At 36.1% G+C, this 19,143-nt stretch overlaps 6 protein-coding genes across 6 annotated transcripts; 4 read left to right on the top strand and 2 right to left on the bottom strand.

Moving 5' to 3' along the window:
• Positions 1-473: 473 nt before the first annotated feature.
• LOC17888919 (uridine nucleosidase 1) lies at positions 474-2,902 on the top strand. Its single transcript, XM_023784067.1, has 9 exons — positions 474-822; positions 1,147-1,262; positions 1,363-1,422; positions 1,551-1,733; positions 1,809-1,913; positions 2,004-2,100; positions 2,190-2,297; positions 2,377-2,512; positions 2,605-2,902. The coding sequence occupies exons 1-9, from the start codon at positions 717-719 to the stop codon at positions 2,711-2,713; spliced, it is 1,020 nt and encodes a 339-aa protein (XP_023639835.1). The 5' UTR covers positions 474-716; the 3' UTR covers positions 2,714-2,902.
• A 5,358-nt stretch (positions 2,903-8,260) lies between these two features.
• On the top strand, positions 8,261-9,941 carry LOC17889655 (protein LITTLE ZIPPER 4). The gene is made up of 2 exons (XM_023783738.1): positions 8,261-8,384; positions 9,119-9,941. Exon 2 carries the CDS (start codon positions 9,143-9,145, stop codon positions 9,374-9,376), a length of 234 nt encoding a protein of 77 aa, XP_023639506.1. The 5' UTR covers positions 8,261-8,384; positions 9,119-9,142; the 3' UTR covers positions 9,377-9,941.
• A 321-nt stretch (positions 9,942-10,262) lies between these two features.
• LOC17887826 (CAAX prenyl protease 2) lies at positions 10,263-12,569 on the bottom strand. The gene is made up of 8 exons (XM_006294585.2): positions 12,205-12,569; positions 11,805-11,864; positions 11,498-11,692; positions 11,178-11,289; positions 11,012-11,083; positions 10,861-10,923; positions 10,693-10,770; positions 10,263-10,612 (listed from the first exon to the last, which is right to left on the bottom strand). The coding sequence occupies exons 1-8, from the start codon at positions 12,415-12,417 to the stop codon at positions 10,479-10,481; spliced, it is 927 nt and encodes a 308-aa protein (XP_006294647.1). The 5' UTR covers positions 12,418-12,569; the 3' UTR covers positions 10,263-10,478.
• A 207-nt stretch (positions 12,570-12,776) lies between these two features.
• Positions 12,777-13,948, top strand: LOC17887606 (protein YIPF5 homolog). Its single transcript, XM_006294787.2, has one exon. The coding sequence runs from the start codon at positions 12,920-12,922 to the stop codon at positions 13,685-13,687; it is 768 nt and encodes a 255-aa protein (XP_006294849.1). The 5' UTR covers positions 12,777-12,919; the 3' UTR covers positions 13,688-13,948.
• Positions 13,949-14,679: 731 nt separating this feature from the next.
• Positions 14,680-15,267, bottom strand: LOC17889205. Its single transcript, XM_006293351.2, has one exon. The coding sequence runs from the start codon at positions 15,168-15,170 to the stop codon at positions 14,823-14,825; it is 348 nt and encodes a 115-aa protein (XP_006293413.1). The 5' UTR covers positions 15,171-15,267; the 3' UTR covers positions 14,680-14,822.
• Positions 15,268-16,321: 1,054 nt separating this feature from the next.
• Positions 16,322-18,439, top strand: LOC17887702. Its single transcript, XM_006294421.2, has 5 exons — positions 16,322-16,458; positions 16,897-17,159; positions 17,243-17,445; positions 17,543-17,810; positions 17,889-18,439. Exons 1-5 carry the CDS (start codon positions 16,416-16,418, stop codon positions 18,192-18,194), a joined length of 1,083 nt encoding a protein of 360 aa, XP_006294483.1. The 5' UTR covers positions 16,322-16,415; the 3' UTR covers positions 18,195-18,439.
• Positions 18,440-19,143: the final 704 nt, after the last annotated feature.

Genomic DNA, 19,143 nt, shown 5'->3' with positions numbered 1-19,143 from the left:
ACAAATTGCTATAGTTGGCACATGTGACATTTTTGGTTCCTTCCTCCTAAAGTTCTTCTTTCCAATATTTTTCTTCAATAATATTCCAACTACTAATTATTATTATTCTATGGGATCCTTATTTTACTCGTTTGATTCCCCTATCCAATAATTGTTATAAATATACAATATTCCAACTAATTGCAACAATTCTATGTAATCCTTATTTTACACTTTTGATTCCCTATTTTAAAAGTGGTTTATCGTGAAAGATAATTTTTAGCATGTTGGGTAAAAAAATTAAAAATGGCAATGTGTCTTCAATAAATAAATAATGTCAAAAATGTTAGGATATTCTCAATTTGAGTGAAATTGAAAACTAATAGTAATATCCACCTGTCACATCAAAAAATAAAAAATAAGAAAAGCGTGGCTGGACGACTCATCAATTCGTCTTCTTCTTCTTCTCTTTTCTCTCCATAAAATCTTTCATTTGATTTCAATAGCTAATCCACTTCGATTCTGCTTTTTCTATATATATAAAAAGTTGGGCCTTTTTGTGGTATATACTTGTGTTGAGGATTCTGGAGGGAAAAAAGAAAAAAGAAAGCTGAGACCTTTCTGATCTGATACGTATCTATAAATCTGGATAGAAGCTGAGAGTTTTCAAAAGGTTTAGAATTTGTTTCCTGGGTTTTGCAATTCCGGTGAGAAACCTTTTGATTATATCTGTTGAGATGGATTGTGGTATGGAGAATTGTAATGGTGGGATCTCAAATGGTGACGTTTTGGGTATCTCTGCCAAGCGTGAGAAGCTCATTATCGATACAGACCCTGGAATTGGTGAGCTTCTTTGCCCTGTTTTTTGATTAGTTGGTTAAGTTTAGTAGTAAATGGATCTTGATTGTTTTAGTTTGAGGTAGAGACTATGATTTAACCTCAGAAAGCTTCCAACTTTGTTTTGATATCTTGAATCTGTTTATATGTGCTCATTTGGTTGAAAAGTTTGGATCTTTAAGCTCCCATGGATTGCTTGATAGAACAATTCAGGGGAGATTGTTCCTTTTTAGTTTGTTGACTTTTTTGCAAATGAGTTTGATTGTGGAAATAAGTTTCCTTTAATTGTAGGATCAGTTCTAACATTAGTGTCATCTTATGTGTGATTAGATGATAGCATGGCGATAATGATGGCGTTTCAAACACCGGAGCTGGAGATATTAGGATTGACTACTGTGTTTGGTAATGTTTCTACACAAGATGCTACTCATAATGCCTTACTCCTGGTACGTACAATGCATTGAGTCGTTCACTACTACTTCTTTTATAATGGTTTGGAATGTGTCGGTGATCTCTTTCCCGTTTGTTCGTTTACGCAAAGTATAGTGTGAGATTGCTGGCTTCCCTGATGTTCCTGTCGCAGAAGGAACTTCCGAACCTTTAAAGGTACCATCTTCTCTCTTCTGATAAGGATTGAACCTAGTTTATGACATGGAAATAATCAGATATTTGCTATGGTCAAGTCAACCCGCTGTGACTTTAGCTCGATTTCTGGCTTTGATGTGTTGATTCAGGGTGGGATTCCGCGTGTTGCTGATTTTGTGCACGGTAAAAATGGACTAGGAGATGTCTCTCTTCCTTCTCCAAGTATAAAGAAATGTGAGAAAAGTGCAGCTGAGTTTCTAGATGAGAAGGTCTCAGAATATCCGGGTGAAGTCACCATTCTCGCCCTCGGACCTCTAACCAACCTGGCATTAGTAAGAATCATGTATCCCTCCTTTAATCTTAAAATCAGATTTTTGTTTTGACCATGATGAAATTCTTCGTTCTAGGCCATCAAACGTGATAGTTCATTTGCAAGTAAGGTGAAGAAAATTGTTGTTCTTGGTGGAGCCTTCTTTTCTTTGGGAAATGTCAATCCTGCAGCTGAGGCTAATGTAACCACCTTGTAATAACCTCTGAATATGCTTATGTTAATGAAAAAGAAAATGCCGGTTTCATTTTTTGGGTCTATGGTCTATATGCAGATATATGGTGACCCGGAAGCAGCTGATGTCGTGTTCACATCTGGAGCAGATATCACTGTTGTTGGTATAAACATCACAACCCAACTTAGACTATCAGGTGAATAAGCTTCTTCCGCCATCTTCTTTAACACTTTGATTTAGCATTGTAGCCTGCTTAAAGAAAGTGTGTTTTTAATTCTGTTTCAGATGATGACCTCTTAGAGCTGCGTAACTCCAAGGGAAAACACGCTAAATTGTTAAGCGATATGTGCAACTTCTACAGAGATTGGCACGTCAAATCTGATGGTGTTTATGGTAAGCAAGAAACTTTGATCAGTCAAACATGCTTAGAAATTGCAGTTTTGATTCAAATGTTTGTTGTTGCTTGTTTCAGGAGTGTACCTCCACGACCCAGTCAGCTTTGTGGCTGTTGTGCGGCCTGATCTATTCACATACAAGAAAGGTGTCGTCCGGGTGGAAACTCAAGGAATATGCATTGGCCACACGCTCATGGATCAAGGCCTCAAGAGGTTTATAAACGATCTATCTTCTTCACAAAATAAGAAATGCTCTTGAATTATTTGACATTTCCACTAAATAGCGGTTTTGATCGGATTTGCAGATGGAACGGAAGCAACCCGTGGGTAGGATATTCACCGATATCGGTGGCATGGACAGTGGACGTAGAAAAAGTTCTGGAATATGTAAAAGCAAAGCTGATGAAGCCATAAAATATGAGTTTCAGTATCAGTCTCATTAGAATGTGAATATTCATTTGAAATGGCATCATCACATTCATATCTTCTGGTTCTAACCTGAATCTCAATTGCATCTCTGTATTTGATCTGTATAAATAGTACATTGGATTATAAGAAGAAGAAAAACTAATGAATGAAAACTATCTTTGTTTCTTTCCATAAGTTTCTGTCTCTCTTCTCTCTGTTTTTCCTGCCCACTAGTAGATAGATACTGATATAATCTTATCAAGATCATATAGAAAGTTAAGAAACTTCTCGGATCCAAAAGGGTTTGGGATTGTTGCTGGATATGAATATCTAGGCTGATGGTTTGATATGGAACTAGTAACTCTGTAACTGCAATGCAATAATCAGAAAAGTAATGTAGTTTGAGAAAGTAGGAGATGAAAGGAAACTGAGATAGGGAAACAAAGGGGTGGGTCACGTAATGTATGATCACAGCCAATGATAACAACGAACAAGTAAACTTGACTCTACTCATCATATAAAATTCGTTAAAGTCGTTCACGTGTCCGTCATTACTCTTGTCCAATCATATTACATCTCCACACGGCTGAGTTTCCCCACCAAAGATCTAGCTACTTTGATTTTGATATGCTGAGCTAAAACAAACGCCAAGATATCCATGTACAAATCACAAGTTTGGTTTTACTTCATACACACCCAAAATATGGTTTTACAAATTTTAGATCCAAGTTCAGAATCTAAAACACTTCTACACGGCAGAAATTAGTTGTGAACAAGCTGATCCAACAGAACAAGCGGAAAATATTTTGTTAATGCTAAAACAAATGGAACATACCAATGAGATAGATGAATCTAAAACACTTTTTTGGTTTTGTTTTGTAGAAGTGTATTTCAAGAAGCACATTGATGTATACATGTAAATCAAGATAAGTTATAAATGTTTTTCCATATTTTAGGAAATTATGATGAAAATGAATAGAGTGGGAACATGTGAATTAAAAGAGGAGGTATAGACTAAGGAGGATGAATTAATGAGAGATGGTTATAATAACAAGTTGGGGGCTCACTATATGCATAATTGTATCTACAGGCAAAAATTGTGGATGATGTTGATCATCATCATCATGATGAAGTCGGGACTAGTACTCATGAGTACTTCTTCTACCTCTTTTTTTTTTTTTTCCTTTAAACCTTTTAATTCGCTTAAGAAAATAGTAAATCATTTATTATTTCCAAACTATACACAGTAAATAAATTTATGTGTGTATGCATTAATCCATCAAGGGAGCCATAATTATATGATTCAGAGTTTTGAGAAAAATGATTTATTATGCAAAATAAATAATTTTCTAAAGTAATTTCTTTTGCATATTAACAACAACAAAAAAAAAAATCATTACAATTGAATTTGTATCAGTGGAGTAATATAGTATTAAATGTCATATTAAATAACTTGGTCGACCATGACTCAATAACTTCCTTAAATCATGAGGTCAGAATTTTCTTTTTCTTTTTACCCCTTTTTCACTAATTTTGAGTAAATGGTATTTAAGATACACTGAAAAAGTAGTAGAAATTGGATAATTGCACTAGTTAGAAAACAAAAAAAAAAGGAGAAAGAAAAAAAGAAAAGAAAAGAGAATAAAGAGCTTTGTATAATTAGATAGAGAGGGTTTGGTTTGGTTTGGTCATCATTGGATGCTACAGAAGAAGGTGTTTATTAGTATGAGACTGGCAGCTACTTCTCTAATTCGTGATTACCTAAGACCCGTTTTGTCTCCCTTCTCTTTGGTCTTTCATTTATTGCTCATGTAACTTAATACACTCTCCTATACTTTTCATTTTTCAATTCAAGTTACTTAAAGAGGAGCTGGATCAAAAATGTTTTCAGCTTTATAACTATTCTCTTACGTTTTAGTGAGATAAAACATTGAAACACAACTTAGTACCATCCACATCATATTTTATGCTTATGCCATATTTTATAAGCCCTTTCCGAACCTCTTATATGTGGTTTCACTATTGGAAAGTGTTTTGAGCGATCTTTGAATGTTTTTATCCGAGAAGGGACTTCATCTACGCATTTTCTTGAAGATACTGACACGTTAGGGATAACTTACGTTTACAAGTGAATGTGCACTAAACGAAGTTATATAGAAAAGAATATGCATTGTGGAACAAATCCATGAATCCATATGATATGGAAACAAAGATGGATTTGTTAGTTGTTACACCTAATGGTTTATAGATATAAATTAACATAAAGTAGCGCATGTGCATAAAGATACAATTTTGCACGATAGTGTAACACCCAGAGAGCAAAGGTAACACGATACGCTTCATCTTTATATTCTTCCTTTTTCTATTTTAAACTCATATTTTGTATAACTTTTTTTCGCCTTTTATGAAATTAAATATCAGTAACCAAATATATTGTGTAGACAAAACAAAACAAAGTGGAACCCCAAAATGCAGGGAGAAAGCGCAATGCTTGAATATTCAATTTTTTTTATTTTTTATTTTTTATGAACTTGAGTGGACGTGGCTAGTTACAAGCACTACAAATTCCTGAAACAATTGATTAGATGAAGGTGTCACAAGTTTATAAACTTCATTAAAGTAGAGATTATTAGAAAAAACATTGTTGTTCTGTCATACCAAATAGGAATTGCAAAACAAAAAGGAATAAGAAAGTTCTAACTCAAGCAAAAACAAATAGAAAATCATATAACTCTATATATTTAAATTATGTAAGTATTTAGATATTGAAACAAATAGAAAGTGTATAAATAGATTCTCATAATTAGTTTGCGTTATAAATTTATCTTCGTGGTGTATATGTCTCACCTGCAAAAAGAGGCTAAAGAGCCCTCCCTCTGTATCTCTTAATTAATATACATCAGACCTATGTATATCATTATAATGCTCCACCCCACAAAATCTTTATTAAATATTCGTTTTGTGTGTTATCTTTTAAAAATAGAAGATGTTATGATAATGTTTCCATGCAATGCAAATGGACGCACTTTACCTTATGGAGACCCAAAACATATAAAAGAAATAAAGTTCTAAAGGAACGAAATGATGACAAATTACAATCATTAAAAGTGGGAAATAGTTTTATACTCACACGATTTTTACATACCATAGAGACCATACATTTTCTTTTTTTTTCATGTCCTACACATGCAACAAACTAATGTAGCACAAAATGTTAACATGACAAATAATCAAAACATAAGTGTTTGTTGAACCTTTTTTTGGTTATGTCACATTACAATCACCCGAACTGTTAAGAAGATGACTTGTAAAGGATAAAGGGAATAGAGAAGAAACATTTTAAAGGACAATAGATAGTTTTTAAGGCTAATCATAATTATTTCACACCCGCAAGAAACGGAGAGATGAAGAAAAAATGAAGTGAAGCAAACCATTTGGATGACTCACACATACCTCCCTACTTATTAATTATCATTGCCTTTGATGTAAGCAAGTAGTGCAACCACTACTTATGTGTATTTGCTTCCATTTGTCTATTTATTTCTAGTTCCATTTCAAGACACACATAATAATTATGAGTTCGAACTTATGTTTTGAATTTTTAAAGCCTTTCAATGCTTAGCACAAAAGGAAAAAAAAAAAAAGTTAACAGGGAAATAACACAATATTCACTGTTCAGAAAACATGCATTAATACGATTTATCCCGTGAATAAAATAATAAACGCCAAAATGAAATCACAAGATTTATGATAAAGAGAGAGAGAGAGAGAGAGAGTAATTATAAACGTGAAAGTGCAATAATTTGTATTAGTATCATTGCAACCAAACGAGGTCCACGAGAGATGATATATATGGTTAGGGAAGCTATATGATGAAGATTTGACCATACACATTTTTAAAAACTAATCCACCTTGTAAACTATGATGTTTACGATGTGGCATGCACACTCATAACATAACCCATTCGAGAGTTTTTATTGATAAAATTTTCTTTGGGGTCCCAAAACTTTCCTCTTCATAATTTCTCTCTTCTTTTGGTTTATCATTTTAATTATTTCGATCTTTATACAAATTAAGAGATGATGAAAGGAAAAAGAAAAAGAAAGAAAGAAAAGGGTCATGAAGAGAAGAAAACAGGACACGAACTCATATACTCACTCACTCACTCACTCACCTTCCTTCGAGAATGTGTTGTTGTTATTATGGCTGATGATGAGTAGTGTTGACTAAACCAATATAGACCAAACCGGGAAATGAAAGGGAGTAAAGAGAGCAATGAAAATGGTCCAAAATGAAATTGAAATTGAGATAATAATGAATGAGTATGATGATGATGATGATATAAGGTTCGAACCAATCCCAAACCATCATTGCGAATCTTTGGGGGAGACGACGACTCCCTATATAGAAGAGCCCTCCTCCTCCTCTTCCTCCTCCCCTTTCATCATCATTTTCACTCAATAACTCGTTTTCACCCTCTTTTATTATTATTACATCTCTGCCCTTTCCTTACTACAAAATTTTACCCCCTCTCCACTCCTCCTATCTATCTTTAACTATTTACCCAAGCCGGTCTATGTATTTACCTCTGCCTTCAGTGTACCTAGTAGTAACACTTTAGTGTTTTTTTTTTTACCAACAACATTATGACTTCCATTTTCGTGTAGATGTCATCTTGCTTTTGGTTCTTTTTGCCCCCTACAAAACATGCAGTTAAAGATTTGAATCCATATGGTAACACATGACGGAGATTAACAAAATTACAAGATTATATACTAGAGTGTACATACTTTAAAAGTTTTTTTAAGTGGGTAATTAATCTCGAACCAAAATTTAGACTAACTATCGAATTTTGTGAAAATTCAGATTCTTTTTTTTTTCTCTCGGGATTTTATCACTCAAAATGTACACAATAACCAATCACGACTGAAATCGGAGTATGAAAAAACTCGGATTTGAGTATCCTAATCCCAAAGTGAATCTTTCAGCCATTAGTAATTACTATACCATGATGTTATTAATTTGGAGTTCTAGTAATCAGTTCAGCCTTTCGACATTTATACATTTTTGGTTTTGTGATATCAAACGATAGCGTGAATGATTATTTATTTAGCAGGGTCGGAAATGAACATGGTCGAAAGAGAAAGAACAGCATATCTCATACATACACCAAACCAAATTGTGAAAATAAATCTCAAACACAAAAACCACCTCAAGCATTTCTTTCCCTCTAATGTTCTTCGATCTTTACCTATCTTCCCTTCTCTTACGATCATCATTCACATCATCACATGACGCAACACAAATCTTTTTTTCTTCTTCTTTCCCTCACAAATCATTATTATCATTATAAAAGCAAAAAAAAAAAAGAATTACAAAAAGAAAGAAAAGGAAAATAAAAGATTGGAGCTGCGAAATCGGCCGCCATCTAAGCAAAAACACAACACAAAGCATGATTGTTGTGTCAGGAGAGAGAAGCATGTCCCCTTTCACTCACTTCTCTCTCTCTAGCTTTATAGGGAGTTCTATATAAAGAGACACTATCTTCGTTTTGTTCTCTTTGTCCCTCTACCTTCCATACAATACATATACTCTCTCTCTCCCTTACAAGTTACAACAACAACGTAAACTCACTTCGCTTCGGTTCTTCTCAAGTCGTCTCTTCTTCCCCTAAAGGTAAATCTCTCTCTTTCTCTCCCTCGCTATACACATGTCTCCCCTTACGTACAAGCAACGTGAATATCATTTACCATAACTACCCCAACTCTTCTTAGCTTCTTTCTTTATAACAAACTTTTAATTTCTTTTTTTTTGGAAAATCTTCAAAGCTTTATCCTTTTCTTTAAGACAAAGGCAACCGAATCAAACCCTATTTGTTTCTCTTCTTTTTTCTTTATATTTTCTGTTTTCAAAAACTCTTTTCTTCTTCTCTTTATTTTACGATAAAGATCCTTTGGTTCTGTTTTTTTTTTTGGCTCTGTTTTGGTGTTTTTTTTGTTTTGAAATTTTCATCATTATATATACTGCATCATCATTACTTTGTTTTTGTTTTCATTCTTGTTGTGGTGTGGCTTTACCTTCTTCTTTCTTTTTCTATCCCTCTAGCAACCAAAATAAAAGAAAAGAAGAAGCATGATTGTTCCTCTGTTTGGTCATTGATTTTGTTTTCTTTAAAGACAAAAAAAAATTAAAAAAAAAATTAACAATTTTGGTAGAAAACGAAATAAATGCGGTCATGATTTTTGCTTAGTGTAAATTCCTCATTAAACGTGTGAAGCTGCACAACCCATGTGGGTGTTGCAATGATTTTAACCGCAACTATATTAATCATAACACAATGCTTTCATAAAACCTCTCTTCTTCTTCCTTGTTCTTGTCTTTTTAACATAATCTCTCACTTTGTTATTCAGAGAACCAGGTTTTTGTCGAGAGAGATGGAGAGGCTAAACTCGAAGCTCTACTTGCAAAACTGTTATATAATAAAGGAGAACGAGAGGTTGAGGAAGAAAGCTCAGATTCTGAATCAAGAGAACCAACAACTCCTCTTCGAACTCAAACAGAAGCTCTCCAAAACCAAGAACTCTAATGGATCATCAAACCAAGGAAGCAACAACAACAACAACAACAACCTCTCTTCATCATCAAGCTCTGCTGCTTCTGAACATTAATCATCATGGAAACAACAACAACAACAACTCTATTTAGGACAAGATTTGGATTTGGTTAACTAGAAGAAAGAACGTAGTACCCATCATTTTCATTTTCTTTTTACTGGTGTAATGTAATAGTTGGTTAGTGGTAGTAGTAGTAGTAGTATTATTAATTTTATTTCGAACTAGTTTTTTTTTTTTTTTTTTTTTATAAAATATTTGGGTTGGGTTCGTATCTTCCTCCTGATTTACTAGAAAAGGGACAGAGAAGGCGTTGTGTGCTCTCTCTCTCTCTCTGACCAATCTTCTTCTCTCAGGGACTAAAGGGGATATTTTTACTTTTGTTTCCATTTATATGTTAATTAGTTTTTTTTTATATATATCATGTGGGGTTTGGTTGTTTAGGACATGGGTGGATTCTGGGACTACTTCATTGTACCTTCTTCTCTGCTCTTCTCTTTAACAACCAACCAACCAGTATCTTCTTTTTATCCCTTTATTATATAATATATTACATGGTCTTGATATAACAAATTGTTAAAGGGTAGCAATAAGATTTTGAATGTGTGTGTATGTTTGTTAATTTAGAGTTTCATAACCTCAACAACCTGATTCATTTTCAAAGTAATGAGTATTAATACTATTGTAGAAATATAAAGCAGTTGTGTTCTTTTCATTGCCAAAAAAAAAAAATATGGATAAAGAAGTGATAAGGTCCATAAGCATACTCAGAAGATACGAGAAAAGTGTTTAGGAGAACATCTCTTTGGAAGATCATGCAAGACATCATCTTCTGAATCTCTCTGATGTAAGGTTATGGACTTCTCTTCAATTTCTAATCATTGTTTCTCTATTTTTCTATAATAATTTATATGAACTTTTGGCTTATCCAAAATGGACAATGTAGTCTAAGACCTTTATGTTAGATTTGTGATGTAAATCATCCTTCTTCCTGTCTCTCTAGGATTGAAGTCAATATTTACAAGGGTAAAACTACATACAGTCATACACTATCAAGACACATTAGCTTGCAGTAAAAGACCAGGATTTAAGTACTGTATCCAAATAGATTCTGAGGCATGATCAGCGGAAATCTGTAAACATATACTCGGAGATGTGTTCAATTCCACAAACAATAGCCAGACCAACACGGGCAATCGTTGGTTCTGTCGTTGTACATGAGAGGCTTTGTTAAAGGAAAGAGAAGTGAGACGAACCCAACCACACCGCCTACGAACGCCACACTCACCACACCTGAGAGAAGAACCATGACCATCTTTAGCTTATTCTTCTGTATTTGCATTTGTTATACAGCCTTGAAATATATGTCTTACCTTTTCCTTGTGCGTATAGCACAGGCAATCCCATGTAGTTGCAGAATATATGAGCAAATAAAGGAGCAGCGAGATGTCCTGTCAATATTACGCAATGCAGGAGACATCATCATCAAGGCCAACATTACAAGGGCTTTACAAGTAAGTTATATAATGCGAGGAGTGTACCGGTTCTGATGAAGAGGAACGATGCATATGCACCAAAAATGACTGTGTAACCAAGCTGAAGACCTGATCAAAGGACAAGTGAAGCTCATGACTTACTAACAAGCATTATTATATTATGATCTAGGGATGGCAAAGATTAAGTTGGACTTACCAACAATCAGTGAAGCCCTGAGATAGCTGCGGTTATGTCTGATGTACATCTCTCTAAAATGGTTTAAGTGGGCTGCACAGGAACATACAAAAAGTCAGACAAATCCAAAAATTTTGATCTCACTCGGGCTGTAAACTGTCATTCATATAGAAACAAGGAAACAAACCCAAGCTAAAGAGAATTGGGCAGAGAAAGATGGCACTGTAAATCCTAAATCCAGCACACAGAAGCAAAGGTATCATACAGGCTCGGAAAACCAGCTCCTCGGTTACCGGTGCCTGCAAACCACAAGAAATACCAGCTCTAAGTCTCTTAACAGACCATAATATTTAGCACTTACATATACTAACAAAAAGTAGGAAAAAGGTGTTACATGATAAACCAAACTGATGCAAATAGTCCTCAGATAATTAGCAAACTATGTCTGATGCAGCTTCAATACAGAATTGAAAGATAGGCTAAAAGTGATAGCGAACAGATGATTACCACGACAAAATTACGCCAAACGGAAACATTAGAAGCACCTGTCAGTACTGTTTGGAAAAAGCTTTTGATGTTATTAAAGGAGCAACATCCTCCACCTGTCTCCTTCCATAATTCCAGGAGCAATAACAAATTCAAGACTAAAGATCCGGCATAAATGAGAGAGGTCAATAGAAGAGGATACACTACTCCTTGCCACTGTTCCATATCACAAGACAAAACCTTATAAGATGGAAAGTGTAACAAGCAAACCGTCTTTTTAAACTATTACCAATGTACTAAAGACATTGAAGACTAAGAAATTACATACCAGATGATCAGTCCTTATTCCATAAACACCAAGTATAGGAGAGGCCTCCCAGCTTTTTATCTAACATTACTCAAGAAAAAAAGCAAGACAAGTTTCAGCGATACTTGTAACCAATGCTGCACTGTACCAAACACATCATAGTCATGAATCTTCTGGTGTAACATTCTAAATGACAAATCATGTGAGCCATTAGCACATACATAAAATTATTTCACTTTTTTTTATTGAGTTTCCTGAATTATCACATCAACCAAATACATTTAGATTTCATCTTTTCTCCATCGATTACACAGAAACTGTCAATAAGAAAGAAATGGCATGACTTGAAACTTAATTCGATTACAGATCAACGGAGAATTAACTTCAAATCGAGAAATGGGACTCAGAGGAGGAAGCTTACCGGGAGTACAAAAGCTGTGAAGACGAGAGACACTACAGTAGAAATAGCCGCGCAGATGAATCTCCGAATCATAAACTCGAAGTAAGAAGAAGCCGCCGGGAGACGGAGAATCACGGTGGGAGCATAAAGAATCAAAACGTAGGACACTGCCATAGCGACGCAGGCAGCCACCGCCATCGGCATCGAGACGACACTCTCTCCATCAACGGCCATATTAAACGGGAATGAAGAAGCTCGCGGAAGCTCCGGCGAAGAAATCCACCGTCTAAAGTGTTGAAGTCACCGCTGGTTGAATCTTAGTCCGGCGGTTTTCTAGTCTTCGAGCCAATTACACCGTGCCACGTTATCGAATAATACCGACGGTTTACTGGGCCGATGAGACCCATTGGGCCTTTCGAGAATTACTTGAGATTATATGAGAGGATAATATGGTAATACCATATAGTAGATATACGTCAACAAGCCAATTCCGAAGAAGCCTAGTGGTTATAACTTATATCTCGTCATAAAACTATATAGATTGACAAAATTACCCTCGCGCGCCTTCTTCTAAAGCTGTCCTGTACGCTTCACTATCAAGAAAAAAAAAAAGAGAGAAAAGTAAAAGAGAAGTTTCTCGGGAAAATTGGGGTTAAAATTTTCTCTCGTTGATCCAAATCGTGCAACCCTAGTTTCGAATCTCGTTACTAATTTTGGAGATCTCGATTTGAAGAAGATGACGAAGGATTTCGCAGTTCCACCTGTAGTTTTCCCCACCGGTGGATCTTCAGGCGGTCCTAATGTCCAGCAAAGAAGATTCCAGGCTGCTCCGTTTCAACCGCCGCGTCCTTCTTCTTCCGCCATCCCGTTCATGTCGTTCGATATGGGATCGGCAGCCGCGTCCTCCGCTGCACCAGCCGGATCGTTCGGCGGCACAATCGCTTCCTCTTCGTCTTTTGGTGGTGGTTCAGCTTCGTTTGAAGATGAGGAGCCTTTGCTTGACGAGCTCGGTATACATCCAGATCAAATCTGGAAGAAGACTAGATCGATTCTCAATCCTTTTCGGATTAATCAAGCTGTTCATAAGGATTCAGATCTATCTGGTCCGATCTTTCTATACCTTGCGCTTTGCCTGTTTCAGCTGTTAGCTGGTAAGATCCAGTTCGGTGTTATACTTGGATGGATCGTCGTCTCCTCTATCTTCCTATACGTCGTCTTCAATATGCTTGCTGGTCGCAATGGGAATCTTAATCTCCATACGTGTACGAGCCTGGTTGGATACTGTTTGCTTCCGGTGGTGGTTTTATCTGCGGTGTCATTGTTCGTACCGCAGGGAGCTGGGCCGGTTAGGTTCGTGCTTGCGGCGGTGTTTGTTTTGTGGTCAACCAGGGCTTGTTCTACTTTGGTGGTATCACTCGCCGATGGTGGAGAAGAGCATCGTGGCTTGATCGCGTACGCTTGCTTCTTGATCTATACACTCTTTTCCCTTCTTGTTATATTTTAATTTCCTCTTTGTTATGGTTTTCGAATTATTGATAGTTTGGTGAATCTTCCGATGCCATTAGCGAGTAGCAAAAAAAAATTTGCTACAATATAAGTTCTTTGATGTGAGATTTGAATTGGGTGGGAAATGAATAGCTACGAAGGTGTAAAGGCTTTTTTGAGATAAATTTAGAAAGATGTTTATGAAATTTGATTCAAAGTTTTGTACCCGTCACTTAATCTTAGAGGTTTTTGCTTAAGTATTATTTATACAATTCATGGATATGTTTGTTCTCTTAGACAGTCTTGTGACATAGCAGCTTGTTGGGAGATTACTTGCGCTGAACTAATGCAGAACAGCTTATAAAATATGAGCTTAATTTGCCATTTGAAGTTATGAAGATGTATCTCGGATTAGTCTTCTAGGTGTCAAGTTATAGGAATGGTTGACACTGTTAGGATTTGCTTTAACTGTGGTGGAGTAAATTATGTTTAGATTTTGGCCGATTGGAACTAAGACAGTGGAATGAAATACTAATAAGCATCTAGCAGTTACTTTGGTATTGGTCTGTTCCCCGAGAGAGAAGTAGTGACATGTGCTCTTGGCTTCAATTTACTCGTCCACCGTCATTCCTAGCTAGAACTGCCCTAACTTCTGTTGATAGCGTTTGCCACAGAAAATAAAAAAGAGCTGTCTCCATCTAAGGCATTCATCTAGATGGAATTTGCTTTTAAATTGAGGATATCTTACTTGAATGTTGTAGGGCTCCTTTTCTAACGTTTGGTAATGTAGTGTGTAAAGAACAAATTATCAGTGATGTCCATTGAGAGTGAGTATTCCTTGCCAGTTTTACCTTGAGTAATTGATCCTGGGGACTAACTACTTTTTTGTGCTCCAGTTCATGCATGATACCTTATTAACATAAAACAAACAAATGTAGAAAAATAAATGTGATGGATGCAGTTAAGGCATGCCCAATGTCTTGAGTACCCCTAACACTTTGAAATACGATCTTAAGACTCGACTGAAACCAAACTTCGTTTATATCCTTTACAATGTTTTGCATTAAACACTAGTCTGAACACATCCATGTATAGACAACAACATTACCTCTCCATCACTAGATTTTGGCGGCACAGCACCATAACTTGTCTAGTTAAGCGTCTTTAGTATCAAGACCTAGTTTTTCAACATAAAGAATGCCTCTAAGCCAAACCAAATCATTCCAAGCCTTTGACGTTGCCGGTACTGCACTGGAGATATCTGCAGCTGGTAACAGACAGTTAGCCAGTAAAACGCTTCCTGTCCTTACCGGAAATCTCTTCCAATCATACGATGGAGACGACGTCAGAGCATGCACAGCCTCCAAGTTTATCTCGAACAGATCATCTTCACCGTCTTCTTCACTACCTTCATCGCCGTCGCTTTTACGTTCGTTCATTTCTTGTTTCTCTTCATCTTCTTCTGCTGTTCCCCAGTTTAACAAACCAGCACGACGTGTCATGTTGATGATTCCGATTAATTTCCGGTTTAGCAATCGTTGTGGTTTAAGCTTAATATATAAAGGGTGTAGTAACTGGAGGAGAAGATGGGTAAGTGGAACGGTCCTCAACGAATCTACAACTATCTTTGTTGGGAATTTTTGGGACTTGGAAGAAAATTCCAAAACAAGAAAAATTATATGTCAATTTGGTAGACTCGTGACGTGAGAGATTGAGAGAATTAATGAATGTTGTATCAATACTACATAAATGTTTCCGGTGCAACGGGTCGCTGTATGTAGTTTTTAATGAGCAAGCAACTGTCATAAATGATGCTTATTTATTAGTTCTTGTTTATAAATGAGCAAAGTATATTTCCCTAATTATGTGTTAGGAGCACAATGATATTTTCACTCTTCTCACACTTCGGCGTTGTGCATTTTGTGGCAATTACGAGTAGTAGTCACTAAAAACGAGTCTACGATTTTCACTATATAACTATAATAACACCACTTGAACTTAAAAATTTATAAATACGACTTTTTTTGTGATTTAGAGATTAAAACATAAAAATAAGGAACTCGACTATGTTGCTAAAGCTTTGCTCTACATAATTCGTAAAATACATATTAAAATCATCAAGACCATGGCTAAAAATAATTTGTTTGAATCCGAATTCCTAATAATTTCAAACAACTGTTCGACCTCGATTCCTAATAAAACTATTGACTGAGTCAACGACATCATTGTTAAAACTTTAAAAGGGTACTTCAAAAATTAATAACAAAATTTTATTTATTGTTTACTATAAAAGAGGTTTTTATAGAGGAGAAGGTACACCTAACACGAATCAAATATGTACCTACCAAAAATATCTACACACAGTATTATTTTTGTAACGAGTACATGCTTTTGTTTTACAAACTTTGCATTTTTATTTAATTTTTACTATTTCAGTTTATTTCGGGTCTAAATGTTCTATTTTACGAAAGTTTTGGTGGCGTGATGGTAAATATTTTTTTAATTTAATTGTAGTTTAATCAACGGATTACGTGGCTTAAGGGTATTCACATCTCACTCCTACTACATTGGCTTACACAAACAAACAAGAAACGACCAAACTTGTAAAGTTGCAGCAAGTAACCCCTTTTAGTCTTTAGAGTTTTTAAGATAAAATCTAAACATGCGTTAGCTAGACCAACTTGATCTCTTCTCTCACTTTATCAGCTACTTCTCTCTTTCTCTCTGTGCCTCTCTCTTTCTTGGCAATGGCCACTGGATCGACAGATCCTCCCAGGTCTCCTTCCTCAGGTTTGATTTTTCTTTTCTCTCTTCCATTTCAATTTCGCCTTTTAGATTTTGAAGTTTCTTTTTCTTTTGTTCACAAAGAAAGAAAAAAAACCCATCAAGAAAGTTTTCTCCAAATTTCAGTATTTAGATTCTTGAATTTTTGTTCTAAAAGAGGTAAAGTATAAAAATTTCAAGAAAGAGGTTCATACTGATGCATGTGAAATGAAATGAAATGATGATTAGATTGTTGAAATTTAGACAAAACCCCACATTTAATGATGGCTTCAATCACATTAGTTTCTGTTTCTAGGAAAGGAATATTAACAGTGTAGCAAGCACATATGAGTGAATTAGTGATGAGTTTGGTCTTAAAAGTCATCACATATTTGTTTCTTGCCCTTGAAGATTCATTTTAGAGACAGGACAACAACCTCTGTTTGTCTGAATCTGATTTTACAGGTGTTCTCCAGAAGTTGGTGTTGGTGTTCTCTATCTGTATAGCTGCTTCGACTTATAAGGCGATCCAGCCTCCTCCTCCAAAGCTATGTGGCTCTCCTGATGGTCCAACCATCACAGCACCAAGGATTAAGCTGAGAGACGGGAGGCATTTGGCATACAAAGAGTATGGAGTTCCCAGAGATGAAGCTACCTATAAAATCGTCGTCATCCATGGATCTGATAGCTGCAGGCACGATAATGCTTTCTCAGCTCTGCTATCACCGGTACTTGTTTTGACGTTCTTATGCCAAACATTACTAGTTGCTACCTGATTAAAGATGTAAAACTTATGATATTAATGTTGTAGGATGTAAAAGGTGTGTATATGGTTTCATTTGATAGACCTGGTTATGGAGAGAGTGATCCAGACCCAAACCGTACTCCAAAAAGCTTGGCTTTGGACGTAGAAGAGCTTGCTGATCAGCTGAGTCTTGGATCCAAATTCTATGTCATCGGGTACTCGATGGGAGGACAAGCGACATGGGCATGCCTTAAATACATTCCTCACAGGTATCACTTTCAGAACTTAAATTGTTAAATGATCACATAGTACTCTGTAAGCGAATGATTTTGATTTGTGTGTGTATTACTCTGTTTGATTCTTTAGGTTGGCTGGAGTAACACTTGTTGCTCCAGTGGTGAACTATTGGTGGAAGAACTTCCCATCAGAGTTATCAACCGAAGCTTATTACCAACAAGCGAGAAATGACCAATGGGCGGTTCGTGTTGCACACTATGCTCCTTGGCTTACTCATTGGTGGAACTCACAGACGTGGTTCTCTGGATCAAGTGTTGTGGCCAGAAACCTCGGTATACTTTCAAAAGCAGACAAAGAGATCATGTTTAAGCTCGGTGGTGCAAGGAAGCAACATGAGGTATATATAACAACTCATCATCACTTCTTCTTCTACTTCACCTATTTGCATTCTTACCAAATCCAAGTGTCTATGCAGGCACAAATAAGGCAACAAGGAACACACGAGACGTTGCTCCGTGACATGATTGTCGGATTTGGAACTTGGGAATTCGATCCAATGGAAATCGAGAATCTGTTTCCGAACAAGGAGGGATCAGTGCACTTGTGGCATGGAGATGATGATGCGTTAGTCCCTGTGACTCTGCAACGTTACATTGCACAGAAGCTGCCATGGATCCATTACCATGAGATCCCTGGAGCAGGGCATTTGTTCCCTTTCGCTCCAGGTATGGTTAATAACATCGTTAAGACTCTCCTAACAGAAGATGAAGTAAAGAACTAAACTCTTGTATATCTTCTCTCTCAAACAGATGGGGCTAATTTAGTTTCTTTTTTGTTTGGTGACATGATTGCTATGATACTTTGAATTCGTTGTGGTTAGTGATATATGCTGTGGGTGGATTGGTAAAAGTTTTAGGTAGCTATGTTAAAACTTCTCTGCATTCTTCACAAAAGCCTTTTGTCTTTTTTTTGTTTGATTTCTTGACGAATGTCAGAATGTAATTCAAACCCAATTGTTTTGTCATATTTTGTTTTTGCTGATCAAAAGCTTAACTAGGAATCTAGGAATGATGTTTGCTTTTTCTACTTTTGACAAATAGAAAAACGGGTTGGCAGTTTTTTTCCCCCTCTACTTGTAGCATTCTCATCTTTCCTACACAAACTTTGTGTCCCTTAAAATATCAACATCAAAAACCATTTCCTTCATAAAACTACACAAATTATTTTTTTGGTGCATATAACTACATATCTAATCAATTTAGGATTTATGATGTCTAAACCGTTTTTAACCATAATAGCGTTTACTAGTATCATAATTTTACAAGAACGCAACAACAACGTTTTTGTCTTTTTTTTAAAACAAAAATTGATTTGGGGGTTTAGGTTTTGTTCTTCATCGGCTTGAGCATCAAATTTCCAGAAAAAACCATGAGCTTCGCATCACAAAGGAACGTCCCTTCTGAGAAAATTTCTCAATCAAGTTTGACATCTGAAAATACTCTCGAGGTTCCAAATGGGGTTCGCAGTCCTGCTCAGAGTGTGAGTGGAGGTTTGGAAGACTCTGCACCGGTGAATAGCAGAGCTTCTTCCCATGTGCTTGCGGTGAAGCAGGAACTGTGTGACAATAACGTAAGAGAAAAGAATAATTCTTATCGAGCTAATGTCACCTCTGTCTTGAATGCTGAGTCTTGGCAAAGCAACAGATTAAAAGATATTTTGACAAATGCCTC

Source organism: Capsella rubella, unplaced genomic scaffold (assembly GCF_000375325.1).
Source record: "Capsella rubella cultivar Monte Gargano unplaced genomic scaffold, Caprub1_0 scaffold_4, whole genome shotgun sequence".
Lineage (NCBI taxonomy): Eukaryota > Viridiplantae > Streptophyta > Magnoliopsida > Brassicales > Brassicaceae > Capsella > Capsella rubella.
Note: the sequence above shows the minus strand (reverse complement) of the source record. Positions and strands in the feature narration are given on the sequence as shown.